This window comes from Glycine soja, chromosome 10, assembly GCF_004193775.1.
Source record: "Glycine soja cultivar W05 chromosome 10, ASM419377v2, whole genome shotgun sequence".
In the NCBI taxonomy this organism is placed as follows: Eukaryota; Viridiplantae; Streptophyta; class Magnoliopsida; order Fabales; family Fabaceae; genus Glycine; species Glycine soja.
In genome coordinates, this window is record NC_041011.1 from 37,213,604 (window position 1) to 37,228,612 (window position 15,009).

A 15,009-nucleotide genomic window follows, 5' to 3' on the forward strand; every position below is an offset into this window, starting at 1 on the left:
TTTGCTCAAAAAGGAAAAATTAGGAGAGAAAAATTACAGATTCCTATATAATTTAACCTCAAAATATACTCATAATTAGCAGTTATCAATTATACGTGAATGATATTTTGCTTGCAACTAATGATAAGAATTTGCTATATGAGGTGAAACAATTTCTCTCAAAGAACTTTGATATAAAGGATATGGGAAAGACATCTTATGTTATTGGCATTAAGATCCATAGGGACAAGTCTTGAGGCATTTTAGGTTTATCTCAAGAGACCTATATTAACAAAGTTTTAGAGAGATTTAACATGAAAGATCGTTCACCAAGTGTAACTTCCATTGTGAAGGGTAACAAACTCAATTTGAGTCACTGCCTGAAAAATGATTTTGAGCGAAAATACATGAAGAATATTCCATATGCTTCAATTGTTGGAAGCCTTATGTATGCTCAGGTTTGCACCAGACCTGACATTGCATAAGTTGTTGGAGTTTTGGGAAGATATTAGAGTAATTCAGGTATTAACCATTGGAAAAATGCAAAGAAAGTGATGAGACTCTTCAAGGAACAAAGGATTACATGTTTATGTACAGACAAACTAATTGTTTGGAGGTGATTGACTACTCAGATTCAAACTATGTTGGTTGCGTTGATTCACGAAAATCAACATCTGGTTATATTTTTATGCTAGTTGGTGGAGTTGTATCTTGGAGAAGTGCCAAGAAGACCTTGATTGCTACTTCCACTATGGAGGCTGAGTTTGTTTCCTGTTTTGAGGCTACCTCGCATGGTGTATGGTTGAAGAGTTTTGTGTTTGGGCTTAGAGTTGTGGGCTCTATTTCTAGTCCATTGAAGTTGTAATGTAACAACTCTGTTGCAATATTCAGGGCTAAGAACAACTAAAGTGAAAGTCGAAGTAAGTACATTGACATCAAGTACTTAGCCATAAGAGAACGTGTTAAAGAAAAGAAAGTTGTCTTTGAACACATTAGCACCGAGCTGATGATTGCCAATCCTTTAACAAAAGTCATGCCACCAAAGAATTTTAAGGATCATGTAGTACAAATGCGACTTGGTACCATGATGTGATTTCATTGTAGTACCATTGATATTTTTGAAACTCTTATTTAGTTTGATGTTTTCTCATGTTGTTTTGTGCACATTTTCATTTATTTATTTTGAGAAATATTGTAACAACCATGCCTTTTGGGTTTTCATTTAAATAAATAAATAAAATAAAATAAAATAAAAATAGGTCATCAATTCCCTCACTATATAAAGGAACTTTTAACCCTGAGCAGTTTTTACAAAACACCTTCTGTTCTTTTTATTTTTTCTTTGATGCACAAGAACCCTAATAGAACAATAAGAGGAAGAGCTCTAGAGAGCACCGGAAACACATCCATTACTAACGGAGAACACTTGAGCGAATACATCGAGGTAAGGGATGAGTTACTCACGCTTGGGGATCATAATGAACATGTATAGGGATCTCTAGAATATCAATTCTGGGTTATTTTGGGTTGTTTCTTTTTTAAAATTAAACTCTATTTTTCCTAAATTTTATTTACATATGTTACAAGTTTTAATTTCACCTGAATTGTTTGCCTATTTCAATGCTTTGATTTCAATTTGAATACTAATAATAATAATAATAATAATAATAATAATAATAATAATAATAATATGTATATAACCAAAAGTGGCATTCCAAGTTGATGTGTATGATTTATCATTTTTTTTGTGTCATGTAAATATAACCACTACGTGATATGTGTATGATTTATGAGGTGTGATAAATTGTTTTATTGTAATTGTGAAGTTGTGATTGAAATTGTGAATAAGTGACAAACATTTAGTATGTCATGAATTGTGAAATGCACTGGTGTTGAGATGTTGTATGTATTGAGTTGTGAATTATGAATTATGCAATCACACAATTGTAAGACCCTTTAAGGGTGACGAGTTAATGCGTGATGAGTTATGATGGGTTCCACACTGGGAACCTGATGAGTTTAATTACTTGAGGCACCATGAGTTAAAATAATTTTAAAAAATAATTGAGATTTTGAAAATAATTGAGTAGTTGTATATATTGCATAATTCATAGATAGAGTCGATGTGTTAAAATATTTTATGGGTTAGACTTGAATTAGGAAGGGAAGACCCTAATGGACTATTTGATCTAAATGGGTTATGATTCATACAAGTATATATTTATGTTTTTACCGTTTTTCCTTCCCCATACAAATTAACACAGAATTTCATTTTTTACGACTGTATAATTAAAGTTAGTTTGTTATCGTTTCAAGAATAATCCGTTGTCCAACAAGAAACCACGACTACTAAATTCTAATGATGAGTTAAAAAGTTTCCCCAACTAAACAATTAATTCCAATAATTGTTTTGCTACATTTTGTCCAATCGTCCTACCTTCCACACGGATTCTCTTTAACAAGAAACAATGACTTGTAAGTTGTTACTTGTAACAATAGAACCACAGGATCCATCCATCCACAAGTACTGTTACTTTAGACTTTAGAAATAATTTTCCACATTACCATTTCAGCAACGTTTCAGTGTGAACACCAACATATATGGTTGTCATTATATATTGTCAAATGTCAATTTTTGTTTTTAATAAGCAAAATAAGGTATTTGTTGATATGCGTAGGGCACAAAGAATACCCAAACCAAGGTTACACAATATTTATATGACAATATAAATATTAATTTTTTTGTCGGTACAATATAAATATTTAGTAACCAAGGATAAATTAAAGTTTCTATCACTCGTTTTGTTTAGCCACCCGAGACCTGCCTTTCCAGCAATAAATACCAAACATTTACTCCCCACCCATCATATTATATCATCCCGACAATATAAACCACACACTGTAACAGCCAATAAATAATTCTCCCAGACCATTAATGCATTCTCCATGCAATTGACAATTGTAACTAATAAGTTGTGGTTTCAATTAGTAAGATATCATCGAGGTTGAATGAATGAAAAAAAATATAATTGAAAAAGGAGATTTTATATCAGAGGTGACTAGCTGTTTTAGCCGAGATGAGTTATCAATTAAGTCAATGTATCCTCCTAATAATAATATTTTAATAAAAGAAAATGTCAATTGAAATCAACAATGATATTAGGTTTTCTTATAGCGTGAGAAGACTTAGAAGTCCAGCACGGTGCGAAAGTATTTTCGCCCGTCGGGTTCATTTGTCCTTCCGCGTAAGAGATAGACTTATCTTCACATGTATCATACTGTATCCCGATCTATCTTTATTTTAATTAATTTGACATAGCACGTGAACTCATGCATGGAGCTAGTCACAGACTCAGGCCCCACCCACGCATAGAACTATAGGAGCCATGCATGGACTAAATAGTCGCGGACTTAACGTTTTTAATAAATAAAAAATTACTTTATTGGTTTGATGCTTCATAATATTTACTTTGGTGGACCTGCTGTATATGTGAACATTGAACAACAGGGTGTTGAACATAAATGGGTTTTTTTGAATTAAAAATATAGAAGGTATTTTACTGAAATATGGAAGTATATACATCAATTGCCATTTTAATATGGGTTTGCATTATTTGGAACCCTCTTTTTTTGTGTATCGTTGTATGTCTGTATTGGTTCAATTAATTTAATTTTGAAAGTATAATCAATTGTTAGACATATAATATGAGCAGCATTTTGAAATAGTTGACATTGTAGAAAAAATATGAATATATTATATATAAGTAAAACAGACCACTGATCATAAGCTAATGACCTAAAAATGAATTAGCAACAATTTTTCTAGACTTTCATTTTATTTTTTATGATCTTAGCGTATATATATTAAATATTGATTAATAATAATAACTTTTTTATAAGTCTAACTTTATATATATATATATATATATATATATATATATATATATAGTGATGGATCCATAAATTTTATAAGTCGGAAATTTTTTCCTTCCTTTATAATTATTTAATAAATAATAATTTTAAAAAAATTATCATGTTTACACAAAATTAAAATATATATATATATATATATATATATATATATATATATATATATATTGAAATGAGGAGAGATCAACTTACATCAAAAGCTCTAAAGAGTTACTCTTTGTTCTCAGTATTCATTCCTTGAAATCCACAAATATTACAAGAAAAAGTTGAATTGTGATTTTAGATTTTTTTTAAGCCTTTTTGAAAGCAAACAAAGTTATCGATTGGATGAAAAGTTTGGTAAGCCAGATGAACATTCTTCAGAAAAACACATTCAAGTTACGAAAACATATTTTATACAATAAAAGATATTTTCAATATCAAAATCAAATTCAAACCATAAGTTACTTAAAAAAAATAAGAGACAAACAAAGATCAAACACAAAAAGTTATAATTGTTGGTTTTTATCACTAAGATTGCGTTTAGTTCTCTTAACAAATCATCAAGTTCCACCAACTTATCACAAGTTACAAGTAGTTTGTCATGATCATTTTGGCTCTTACAAATCAAGTTCTACCCCAAGTTTCAATCAATCCAATATTTTTTGTTCTATCAAGTCATTGTTTGTTGACTGTGTATAAATCATAAAGATTTGTTGTTTGTGTTTGCACAATGACTAACTCTTTGAACGTCTTATGGATGAGATTTTTTATTAACTATTTATTAGTATACATTGCAAAGAAAATTGTTAAAAATTTAGTATAAATAATTATTGTTTATTTTTGTGACATATAAGAAAGAGATTCTATATTTTAATAGATTATCAATGAAGCTAACATGTTGAAACATCATATTATAAATATTTTGTATAAAAATTTGTTAGTATATAATTTTAGATGAATGGAACTATTTAAAATAATTTTATGGTATATTTTGTATATAATTTGTTGATATATAATTTTAGACTAAATTGAATTATTTAAAATAAGTTGAGAATCAAATTGATAATTAAGTTTATATTGTCCCGCCAACATGTGACATATCTGACATAATAATTTTAATATATATTGAGGTGAGAAAATTATGTGGGTCTCATATCATATTTTGATTCTCTTTGTTGATTTTAAATTTTGTGTTTGAAAGTGTGTTTATAACTTTTCTTTGTTAAATGCATATATGTATAATTAAATGTATTTAGTTATAAATAATAAGTTTATTTAAAATTAATTTAATTATTTTTGTGTAATTATATGTTTTTCAGTTAATACAACAAGTTCAAAGTAAATTTTGTGAAGCCTCAGGCCAAAAAAGTAAAAAAAGTTACTAAAGAATTATTTACGAAAAAATGAGAATTGTGGACGCCCAATCGGTCTAGTCACGAGACGACAAAGGATTTGTTTAGCACATGGCTCTTATGCGCAGGTGAGGTCGTGACTGTAGCTTAACTCCATATGGTATTTCAAAATAATTTAAATAAGGACAGATTGGAATACAATGCGGTACATGTGAAGAGAGTCTACACCTTGAGCAGAAGGACAGATGGATCCGACGGACGAAAATACTTTCGTAGCGTGCAGGACCTAATAAGGCTTCCCACGTTACCCATTCAAAATAACATTTTATTAATATTTAATCGTAAATTCATCTTATAAAAATCATGAAAACAATATCTTTTAAAAGGACAGCACATGAATAATTTAAAAAAAGACAACAGAAAAATCATTCGATTTTAGTACAAGTGGGGCCTTGGATGTTTACCTTTCAAGTCACATACAAGTTTTTTCTATATAAAAGCATAGTTTGAGTACATAGCAAATGCAATAACTCGGCACCAAATTAATCAAGAGAGGATGCATATGAATATGATGAAGAAGGTGTGTGGTGGGTTTGCATTAATAGTGCTGGTGGCACTAGTATTGCTTGTGATTCCCCCCAAGGCAGAGGCTGTGACTTGTAGCCCAGTGGAATTGAGTCCTTGTTTGGGGGCAATCACTTCCTCATCTCCACCATCAACTACTTGTTGCCAGAAGGTTAGGGAACAAAGGCCATGCCTCTGTGGTTACCTCCAAAATCCAAGTCTGAGGCAGTATGTCAATTCTCCTGGTTCCAGAAGGGTCGCTAGCTCTTGTGGGGTTCCCTTCCCAACTTGTTAATTACTCACTTTTTATTTCGTATTCTATGTTTATAATAAGGAAAAATTATTCCTTTGATTCTTATAATTACATAAACTTTATTATTTAGTCTTTACACTTCAAAAATATTCATTTTAGTCTCTTTGCAAGTATTTTTGGATTCCTTTTAATCTTGCTGTGTTACAAAATGCAGGGCTTAAAAGATAAAGTTTTTGTGATGACAGGAACCAAAAAGAATCCAAAAGTGTTTGTACAAGAACTTACATTTTTTAAGTGTAAAAAACTAAAAAGTAAAGTTTATATAATTATAAAAATTAAATGAGTATTTTTTTCTTATAATTAATAATATGATAATATAGTATGTAAGAAACCCCTACCCATTGGCAGGAAATTATATATATATATATATATATATATAAGAATGATATCAGTCAGTACCACCGGTCGAATAAGAAAGTGATCGATGCTGTTCAAGAGTGATCATATGTTAGCTTGAACAAATTAATATGATTATTATCAATGAGATATATGTTGAAGAAATTTGCTGTGTATTTCAGTTCTTGATCCCTTGGTTCATGAATCGTAGTCTATGGATCAATCTGTTATAATTTTGTACGTATGATTGAAAGTGATTTAATTGAGGTACATTTTGAGCAAGGCTCTAAGCATGTTAGGACTGTAGGGTCAATCCTCGTAAGCCCCTGTCAACCAGTTAGTTTATGACTTATGAGGATTATTAGGGTGAAATTTTGTTATGATTTTTTAAGGATTTTAACATCAATTAATTTATTTTTCTAGATTAATGAATAATTTAAATATAAAATGGAATATTTTAGGTTTGAAGATTTTGTATGGTAGACTTAATTTATTCAGATTTGGAATAGGTTCATAATAAATTCATCCTTCATGTAAGAAATGGGATTTTACTTTTTAGTTTGGTTTGGCTGGCAACACAAATATTCCTAATATTATTTCTATTATTTTATTTATTTTTGAACTTAAGACAAGGTAGCCCTCTTGTGGGTTGAACTAAATGCCGGTTATAGCCCCGTTGTTCGTCTAAAAACAGTAATTAACTACACTTTAAAAATGAAAATTAATAATTATAATATTAATACTTAAATATATTTTTAATCCTTTAAGCTTAGGTAATTATTCTTTTTAGTTCTTAAAAAAATTATTTTTATTAGTTCTTCCAATTTTTTTTGAAAAGTTACTTTTAATTCTTGTTTGTCCATTATGTTTATAGTTTCATACTTTGTGGTGCTTTTATCAACTATCAAATTTTTTTTTAAAAAAAATAATTTTTAGCGACTTTAAATCGATAAAATATTTTACTCATGGTTTGGTAACTATTTTTTACATATTCTAGTAATCGTAAAGAAGATAAATAAAAAAATATGAATGTAAAATTATTGTGATTTTTTACGTGATTTTAAAACTATTACAAATTATTTTAAAAAAAATAATTAAAAATATGTTTTGAACAATATAAAATTATCATAAATTGTAACAGTATTAACATAAAAAATAAAAGAGACTAAAAATAATTTTTTCAAATTTAAAAACTATTAAAATAGATTTTTTAACGAACTAAAAAATAATTATCTAAATTTAAAAAACTAAAAATATATTTAAACATAATATTAATATCAAATTAAACATAATTTCAAACTTAACTAAGGAGTTCCTCACTGCTCAAACCACTAATTATAAGCTGTTCTTTGACTAAGAAAAAAATATTTTTTATTTCATTAGTCCAACTCACATGTTTTGTCATATTATCGTAGTTCTTGTAACATACTTAATCCATTTTGAGAATTTTTGTTATAACTAATAAAAAGGATAATGAAAAGAAAATTAGATATGAACATTGGTATCTCTATTTTTTTTAAGACGTGTGAAATATTATAATTAAGATAGAAATATACATTAGATTAAAAAGCTTCAATATTTGTCATTGGCAGTGTTTCGAATTATTAAAAATTAGAAATGATTTTTACTATTAATATACAAGTTTTAAGGTCCATTCAAAACTTTTTCAATAACTATGCTTCAAAATAAATGTTAAATTAAATTGATTTTAATTCATCAACCAGAATCATTACTCATTAATATGGATCCTAATGCTTTTAAAAAGTAATATGGATATTTATTCCTTCATTTTAATATTTTTTATTTTCTTGATTGATTTTTCAAGTTCAATTAATCATTCTCAATCCTTCTTAAATTATTTCAATCTTAACACTGTTGACTTCTTTTTAGCTACAACAAAATATATATATATATATATATATATATATATATATATATATATATATATATATTAGTAAATTATACTTGTTTTTCATATTTTTGAAACTTGTTACACTCACATCACTCATTGTTGTATCTCTACACAAATTTTTCCTAAAATTTGCATTTAGTTCTACATGCACCACCTGTACCAAACATTGTTACTTTTCTTAACAAGAATCGATCACATGTTGCGAAGATGTTGGTTCTACGGAATTTTAGGACAAAATACTCTCTCCCTCAACCTCTTTGATCTTCTTCCTCTCTTCCTCCCCTCCTCATCTCCCCTTTCCCCCTCACCTCTGAGTCTTTCCTCCGCACAAAGCTCGAGACCTTTTGCGACATAGTTCATCCAAACCAAACCTCAACATAGATATAAGGTTAATGAGTGGTTGAAAAAGAGGAAAAGAAAAAAGAAGAGAAAGAGATCATGAGTTTGAATATCTCAAATGATATTTATGACAAAATTAACCAACTAACATTTGTTGATAAAAAAAAGTGACAAGTTTCACTTTCCTAACATGACTATAATGTATTTTCTAAATTTTTAACATCATTTGAACAGTTTAGAGAGTTATAATTGAATATAAACCAATTTCAAATATATACAATTTATCTTTAAAAATCAAATTTATTTCTAACATGCATATGATATGATATATCATGATATGTTTTTAATATCAATTGAGTCATTTAATACTTGCTTTGTGTCTATTTCAATCTATATCATTTTCAATATCTTTAATACTAGTTTGAATTTGACTATACACCAATAAAGATTGACACAAGTTATGACTCTTAACCAAGTGATCAGGGTTCAAATTTACTATTATCTAAATTAAATAAATAATATTTTAGAGATAATAGTATTAAATAAAGTAAAATTAATTGAAAATTTTATTATATTTGATATCAAGAAAAAAAAAATTTCCTTATATTTAAGATTGAAAGCTTATTTTAAAACTTACATCGATCTATTAAAATCAGTGCAATGGTGAAGAAAATTTTAAAAACTACATATAAAAACTAGAGATTCAAAACTAAAGTCCCTTTCAAGATGATTATGAGTTTCCAATTTTTGATTTTAAAATGGAATTCAAAATGAAAACATGTTCAGTAAAATTGGGGTTGAATGGGTTTTTTTTATTGGGTTTTAAAACAATTTTTACCCTTATTTGTAAAACCAAAAAAATGGTTTGTGGGGTTTTGTTGTTAGTTTTAGACACCCCTTCATGTTGAACTATATCCCTTGAATATCAACAATTTCTTTCTCTGACGACTCTCTCTCCACGCAACCCTCTCTTTCATCATCTCATCGTCGTTCTTTGTCACTCACTGCTCGCTGGTTGTCGCCACCCACCACTGCCTGTCAGTCAGTGAGTTCTCTTTCACCGACTCTCTCTCTCTTGCTAACCATCGCCATTCACCGCTCGTTGTGTATGTGTATGTGTGATAATGGGTAAGCAAAGACTTGTTTGAGAGAAGTAGATTTGAGGGTTTTTTGAAAGGGTTATTTTTTTTTTGTATGTGTGATAATATGCATGTGTATTGATTGATGAAAGAGGATTTCCTACACTACTGCTCTTAATGGGAGTAAATATAGAAGGGTGCAATTTTTTTGTCCACTATTGTATATATCAAAACATAACAATATGCTATAGAAAATGTTCAATTTAAAGTTGAAGAATTAGATTAAAACAATATAACAAAGAAATAAACATGTGTTTGGGTCATCATTAATGAGTACAACAAACATAACAAATTTTTGAGATTGAATTGTTTAATAATTATGAGACACAAATTAATGTAGCACCATAATTATATTATACTTAATGTGTAATTTTTTGCTTAATTGAAACTTAGCACAACTTCTAGAAACATGTTATATATCCTAGTTTATTATTACTAGTTATGTTTCTGTCATTATTTTTTTTATAGTTTAAACATATTATTTGTTGTACAATTTTTAATTTTTTAAATATTTTGCAGAAATTTAATTATTTTAATTTTTAATTAATTTGTGTTAATATAGTTTTTATATTATATGATTTTATAATGGAATGAGATAAAATAGAATATTTGATTTATTTTATCTATTTTTAATTTACAACAACTTTTTAAAAATTAAAAATCAAAATAAACTGAAACATATAACTCAAAACAAAAATTGATTTTAGTTTTTATGAATTTTAAAATTAAAAACAGAAAATCATCCCAAAGAGGGCTTTTGGTTTCACAAATAAATAAGAATAAAACTATTTTAAAAACTAATAAAAAAAAATCAATTCAATCCCAATTTTATCAAACACGTCTTATATTAAAATTTCATTTTATAATAAAAAACTCACAACCACTTGAACTAGGCCTTAACCCTTAACTCAAGCAAATAGACCAATACAAACCGGGTAATAAAACCCAAATAAAATCTAAAACCCTACCCATCGTTAGGGTTCTACCTCATGTGGCGCGGAGCCAGAGTCGTTTCCGGCTACCTCCGCCGTTTCTCGACGGCGGTGCGGCGGCGCATGGAAGACGAAGGTGACTGGCTCTACTCCTCCGAGTGGTGGGGCTCCGACTCCGACGATGGTCACTCTGTTCTCCGATCAACTTCCGGCAAGGGAAACGGCGTCGTTGCCGTCGTTGCATATCCCTCCTCCAGACCCGTGAGTTTCCTCTCGCTCTCTCTCAACGTTTTTGTTTCCTTTAAATTCTGTTTGCACGAAGCATTTTATAAGTTTCCAAATGAACTAGAAATTTCAGACAAATTAAATTACAGCAAATCAATAGATATCATGTGCACACTTGTTTCAAATTAAATGAAAATGATCATAGATGAAGTACTAAAAACATATATTGAAGTTCTGTAACCTAATTTAATTTAGTTGTTCTGTGTGAAATTCTTCGATTTCTGTTTTTTGGGGGAATGTGTCTTGGTCCCTGTACTTTTGGTCAAACTTGGTTTTAGACCCTATGAAATCAGTCGTCCAACTTTTGAAAATATGTGATTTTGTCACTAATGTTGTTAGTGGAGTTTCAAAAGTTGGAGGACAATTTTAATTGATTTGAAAATACAAGGCTAAAACTAATCTTAATCAAAAGTATAAGGACAAAAGCACATTTCTCCCTTTTTTTGATAGAAAAAAAATGTTTCATTTCTTTCATTTGCATTTTCTGCATGATTTTGTCAGTGAAACTTTGGGTTTTTGCATGGTTTTCAGAGCAAAATGCATTGGTCAGGAATGGAAAGATGGCTGCAGCAAAGGTGTGAGGAGGTGCATCCTGGATACAAGGATGGAGGGAAGCTGAGGATTCTTGGATACCAATGGAGGGTGCTTCGATTCAATGAAGTTACTCGCCAGAGCACCGCTAAAGTAATGGCTGCTTACCGTGAAAACACGCCCGGTGTTGTCTATCTCATGCAGCAACCACATTGCTTGGCTGTACCATGTACTTTTCCTAACTATTCTACAATGTGAATAAAATATGATTGTGATGGAATTTTGTTTCCTAGGGTCATTTTGCTGTTTTAATAAGTTTTTATATGAAAACTATGGAAGGAAATATGAGTATCAGATTGGGGCCGGATAGGGTTAGTTTTTAGTTAGTGATTGCTATTATGCGATGCGGTAAGATTGTTAAGATTAAAGCTGCTGCTAGCTTACTAGGAGTGATACTTGTATGGTGATTTATGTATTTTAATTATCTATTAATTTGAACAATCATTGCTTGACTTGGGAAAATTTGAGCACCAAAATTAGTGTAATCTATGCTTAATCATTGAATTCTGTCAAAGAAGTCTTCTTTGGATACCATGTTTTGTTGAGTCAGCATCTTTGATGGGATTGAAACCACCTATACTCTTTGTTCCCTTCTCTGTCTCTCCATTTAAAAACTGACACATTACTAAAGAATTAATCTCTCTTGAATAATAATATTCTCTAGGTTGTTAGTTTTCTCTACTAAGTTGTTATTTTTTGTTGGAGGGACTGTGAAGGGGACATAAAAAGGAGACAGGTGATTTGATTCCCTTTGCATGAGGGGATTTTCTTTGGAGGCTCCTGTTTGCCATTTGATGATGATTACTTCGTTGGCTGTCTAGAGCTTCTGCCAGACTTTTTGAGCCCTTAGGACTTGGATATCTTATTTTCTTGATTCACTCCTTAAATTAAGATTTGTTTTATGCTCACCACTCCATTGTTTTGGGCCATTTTACACTAATTGCTATATGTCATTGCAGATTTGATATTTTTATTTTGGTCATGGCCATGGTCATGGAATTTATTAAAAAAGTTATAGGGTATTTTTAAGTCATGATTCTTGATTTCCAATTTTCTGAGCATATCTATCCTTAGAGTTTGTTTTCAGTTCATATTCAATTAAATCCCAAGTATATATATTATTTGTTTAATGCCATCTTGCAGATGTGAAGAGTATGGTATCAGCTGGTTTGACTACTATAGCCTCATGTAGTTTTGATATCATCAGTGCACTGCAAGGAAAGAAAAATATGCACATTTTATGCATTGGGCATGGTGGAGGAAGTTTACCACTGTTTTTGGCAAGTCGAATCCAAGGTGAAATTTGTTGTACTTTATGGTTTTTTCTAGTTTTAACTTTTAGGTGGTTGGTTAAAATATCCAAATTAAAAGATTTTGCTTTTTGAGTGGAAAACAGAAAAGAAAACATCCATCATGGAAATATATGATATATCATTGTGTTTCAAAGGAAAGACAGGGATTTTTTTTTTTCATAGTTAAATCGTTAGTCACATCCTGCACTCTGATGGATATGACATGGAACCTTGGACATGGTTATTGTCATTGGCAAGCTGTAATGTCAATAGAAATGAACTGGAACATGTTCATATGTGGTATTGTGGTACCACCTCTATGACCTGAATTACGTGGATACATATTTACTTGGACCATCATAAATCTATTCCTTTCTCCTTCACCCCCTTTTTGCATAGACTGATTCTTGGTCTGGAGATGCTGAGTCTCATAAAGCAGGCCACTTGTATAGCATGCTTTTTTGTATGACATGGTTTTTGGATTTCTTAATGATTTTCCTCCTTGTTCACTTATATTGACAAATTTATGGTGGTAATTGATCTTTATACACCTTGGTTAATTTATGTGCTCTTTTCAGGTGCCATTGTCCATGTAGTTGAAATTGATCCCCTAGTTATCTCGGCCTCAATTCGTGCTATGGGGTTCCCGGGTTTCTCACTCATGACAAAATCAGGTGACAGGGCTGTTACAAAACCTGATATCATTGATGAAGTAATGTGGAAAGGAGTGCATGAAAGGATTTTCCTTTATGAAGCAGATGCTGAGGAATTTATTGTTAATAATACCAATGTATACGATATGATCTTTGTTGATGCTTATGATGGTGAAGATATATTTCCACATAAGTTATGGGACCCAGATTCACCATTCCTTAAAGCCCTGAGTAATCAACTTCATCCCAAACATGGCACTGTTGTGGTGAACCTGCATTCTGACTCTGATGTCTTGAATCATGATGGATCTGTTCCATCTGAGCTTGAGCAAATTTTACCAATGGGAAAGTATGTATCTCAAGTTTGCCGAGCATACAAAGATGTGCTTGTAGGAAAAGGAGGTTCTGGCCTTGCTTTTACTGTTGCAGTTCCTTGGGTCTGTAATACGTCTCTGATTGTGTGTAGAGGTTTTGGTAGGGATAGTAAGTATTTTAACCGGGACTTTGCTATTAACACCCTCATTTCCAAATCCCTTGAACTGGAACATGTAATGGGCTTACCATTCTCATGTTTGGAATACATAAAAAGAGGTTTTATTGTTGTTGGCTAACCGGTTTATCACAATGTTAATACTAGTAGTCTGCGTTCAGCAAATTCTCAATCAGTCTCATTTACTATGAAGTATGATATACTACTATTCTCCTATGTCAATGGAAAAACATATTTCAACTGGGTTCACATGATAGGATTTCTGTGCAGGTTTTTGGCATGAGCCTAAGGTTAATACATCTCCATCCATTCGGATTAAATTTTGAAGATATATTTTATTCATCCAGTGCTTTGATGGTATTAGTTCCTTTGTGCAATAGTCTCTCCGTCTCTAATTATAAGAATTTTTCAAAAATTTGTTTGTCTGTGTTTATAAGATCTTATTCTAATTTCTAGACGTATTAATTATTTTTTTTATATCCTTAATTATTATTTTTTAAAGAGAGAATAAAAAGCTAATTCTGGAATGATACTACAAATAATTAATAAATTTAATGTAATAATTATTTTGTAAACGAGTTGAAAGGATATTGTAATTAGGGACAGAGGGAGTGATTGGTTCAGAATAGCCCTGCATTAATTTTTCATGTTCCATTTATTACATTGGACAATAAAAGAAAGAACTAATAGTAATTAATTATTCCAAGTCTCATGAATAATGAAAACATACAAGCTGAGAACATGAAAATCCTTGCTTGTTTACAAAGCGCAGTACTTTAGCCTAATGTCATGAGCATTTTTATATATTTTTTGTTTCTATTAATTTGTTTATTTTTACTTTATTCAATTTACTCTTAAGTCATAAGCCCCACCGACCAAAAACAAAAGGAGCATTCGTTTGTTGCCCTCTACATTCTTCT

The 15,009-nt window shown here is 30.2% G+C and overlaps 1 protein-coding gene across 1 annotated transcript; it reads left to right on the forward strand.

The window, feature by feature from the left end:
• Nucleotides 1-10,750: 10,750 nt before the first annotated feature.
• Nucleotides 10,751-14,343, forward strand: LOC114369841. The gene is made up of 4 exons (XM_028327098.1): nt 10,751-11,039; nt 11,595-11,823; nt 12,798-12,950; nt 13,525-14,343. The coding sequence occupies exons 1-4, from the start codon at nt 10,836-10,838 to the stop codon at nt 14,208-14,210; spliced, it is 1,272 nt and encodes a 423-aa protein (XP_028182899.1). The 5' UTR covers nt 10,751-10,835; the 3' UTR covers nt 14,211-14,343.
• Nucleotides 14,344-15,009: the final 666 nt, after the last annotated feature.

Coding starts and splice junctions, on each gene's coding strand:
- LOC114369841 (XM_028327098.1), top strand. CDS start 10,836: ATGTGGCGCGGAGCCAGAGTCGTTTCCGGCTACCTCCGCCGTTTCTCG. Junction 11,824..12,797: donor ACATTGCTTGGCTGTACCAT/GTACTTTTCCTA, acceptor GCCATCTTGCAG/ATGTGAAGAGTATGGTATCA. Junction 12,951..13,524: donor TTTGGCAAGTCGAATCCAAG/GTGAAATTTGTT, acceptor TGCTCTTTTCAG/GTGCCATTGTCCATGTAGTT.